This window comes from Limulus polyphemus, unplaced genomic scaffold (assembly GCF_000517525.1).
Source record: "Limulus polyphemus unplaced genomic scaffold, Limulus_polyphemus-2.1.2 Scaffold7060, whole genome shotgun sequence".
Classification (NCBI taxonomy): domain Eukaryota; kingdom Metazoa; phylum Arthropoda; class Merostomata; order Xiphosura; family Limulidae; genus Limulus; species Limulus polyphemus.
In genome coordinates, this window is record NW_013672670.1 from 18,797 (window position 1) to 21,427 (window position 2,631).

Below are 2,631 nucleotides of genomic sequence, written 5' to 3' on the forward strand. Positions count from 1 at the left end.
ACAGGAAACTGGGCAAGTGGAATGAGCTACTACAGAAAACTGGGCAAGTGGAAGGAGTTACTACAGAAAACTGGGCAAGTGGAATGAGTTACTACAGAAAACTGGGCAAGTGGAATCTCTAGCAAGATTTATTTAGCTCCAGGGAACATCTTTGGGGAAAATAAAATTGAAAAACTTTTTGTTGACCTATGTTGTGTACAAGCCAGAAAGGTGACAGGAAGTTTTAGGAAAATATCACCAGGAATACAAGAACTGACCAATAAGTGTTGACACAGAATACATTAACAACTGTGTATAGCCCACTCACTTCAATTTAGACAGCCTCTTCAAACTTCTGGCTAGCATACAGCTGGTCACCCCAACACTCAGCTGAGTGTCTAGATAGACTCTCATCAAGTGTGTAAAACAAACTGATGGAGAAAACAAAGAACTTTAATTAACAGTGATTGCATCGTGTGAACTCCTACCATTATGTTCAGCCAAGACAATATTTTGTTAAAGTGACTGTGAGTTCTAATATTTGTGCATCTGAGGCACCTTTCAGTATTAACAATGCATTTTTTCCAAACTGAGTAATACTTGCTTTACTTTTTTTGTGGCCAAAGAAATTGTAAAGGTTTTGTTTCTTTAGTTTCTAAACCTAATTTGGCAGTTTTAGTTCTCAGACATAACCTTTTATGGGATTGTTTAATTTTGATTTCTTCAGGCTTATGTCACCTGAAGAATGTAGACTATCACATATTTGGTACTGTTTTCGACATAAGGGCACGTTGTTACGTAAGACTAATCTATTTGAAAAGTGGCTCGATTTTTACCATTGAACTACATGCTTTAACTCTGCTTATTGTAAAATTAGTGGACAGACTCTTTATTTTTGTTTAGTGAAGTAATTAGAATATAATATATACTCCATGAATATTTACCATAAGTGTTTTATATAGTGTGAGTTGTTGATGAGTTTATCGGTTGTTGCTTCATCCATTGAGTTAAAGATATAGGTGTGTATACATACATACTGTATAATTTTAGTTAACCTTAAAAAAAAAGGTTTTGGTTTTAGTAGAACATCTTTAATGTCGAGCAAGTTTAACAAAATTAATTTCTTAAACATTCTCTGTAGACATATGATTTTACTGCCGATGACTTGGAAGATCTTGGAGAGATTGGTCGAGGAGCATTTGGAACAGTCAATAAAATGACTCACAAAAAAAGTAACCTTACAATGGCAGTCAAGGTTAGTTTTTAAGAGTAATTAAATCATATAACACAACTTTCACAAAAACTTGCCTTGTAGATGTTCAGATCGTCAAACAACCTTTTCTCCACAAGTCATTTTGAGAAGACCAGGCATGAAAACTTATCTGTGAATACTTTTAATTATAGCCTTTTCTTTTATATGAAATTAGCAAGAACAGAATAAAATGCATTATTTTAAAACTGAATTTTTGTTAGTTCCTTCACCAGTTTTATAATATTCTTTTCTTATTCATTTCTGTGTAATAGACTTTTGGTATGTAAGATAGAACTTTAAAAGTTTTCCTAAAGTTTGTTAATTCATAAGAAATCTGTTAACAAAATTGATTTTAAGTTTACTTATAAAGAAAAAATCTACTTAACTCTTTTATAACGAAGTCAGTTAAACTGACAGACATCATAATCACTTTGAATTTGCTATAGTTTCGATACTATAACTTTTACTACAGTATGTGTATCTTCACGAAATTTGGCAGACTTTTAGTAAACATTACAAGTCTTTTGTGTACAAAAAATCTTATTTTGTAATGAGATATTTTTGCTAAAGATTTGTCTGTGAACATGTATAGTTTTTTTTTGTTACTAGTCAAAGTGCAAAGTGATTTACACATTAAGATTAAGAATGCTTTTCTTTGCCTCAAAGATCTCAAATTTCATTTGCATAATTGCTAAAACCTTTGAAATAAATTTCGAAATTTTTTTTCAGTAGAACTTTATATTCTATCTGTTATTTTTTTACCCTAACTTAATATAAGGTTCATTAATTTGACCGACCTTGTAACCACAAAAAATAAATCTAAATTACCTCTTTTTTCTTTCTAGAACATGAAACTACATTTGTTTATCCTAAATAGCTTTAAACTTGTAACAATGTACATATATTTATACTTATATTTTATTGCATTATTTCTAACTATGCAACAAGAGTCGTTACAAATTCATCTAAATTAATCAACGTGTTTCTCATGGATGATTCTCTATACAGAAAATGTAATATAATACATTATTTGATAGATGAAAACCTTGGTTTTCTATTAGTTATAAATAATGTAGTATTGAATGACAGAGAAAACCATTGGCAATTTCTGAAAGAGAGGATGTGACAGGTGGGGATGGCAAGAGGGGGTCTGATTTTCTATTTGATGGCTCTGTAACCAAATAAGATTGAAAGCTATAAAAATTATGCTTTGCCTGAGTGATGACGACATTATAATGAGTAATTTACGTTAAATTCCGTACTTGTTAGAGGGTTGGTAAATACATTAAAGAAGAGAAGATGCCTAGAGAAAAAATGTCAACTCTCACACTAGGGGAATTTCAGGAATTTTTTAAATATTGCCTTATAAAATTAAGAACTTTAAACGTATATACTATCAA

At 30.9% G+C, this 2,631-nt stretch overlaps 1 protein-coding gene across 1 annotated transcript in view; it reads left to right on the forward strand.

Annotated features, from left to right (window-relative positions):
* LOC106474311 (dual specificity mitogen-activated protein kinase kinase 4-like) overlaps positions 1 to 2,631 on the forward strand; it is a 20,498-nt gene that overhangs the window by 10,046 nt on the left and 7,821 nt on the right. The window contains exon 5 of the mRNA XM_013935001.2: positions 1,121 to 1,234. Within this exon, the coding sequence (XP_013790455.1) occupies positions 1,121 to 1,234 (114 nt within the window). The remainder of the gene's footprint in view (positions 1 to 1,120; positions 1,235 to 2,631) is intronic.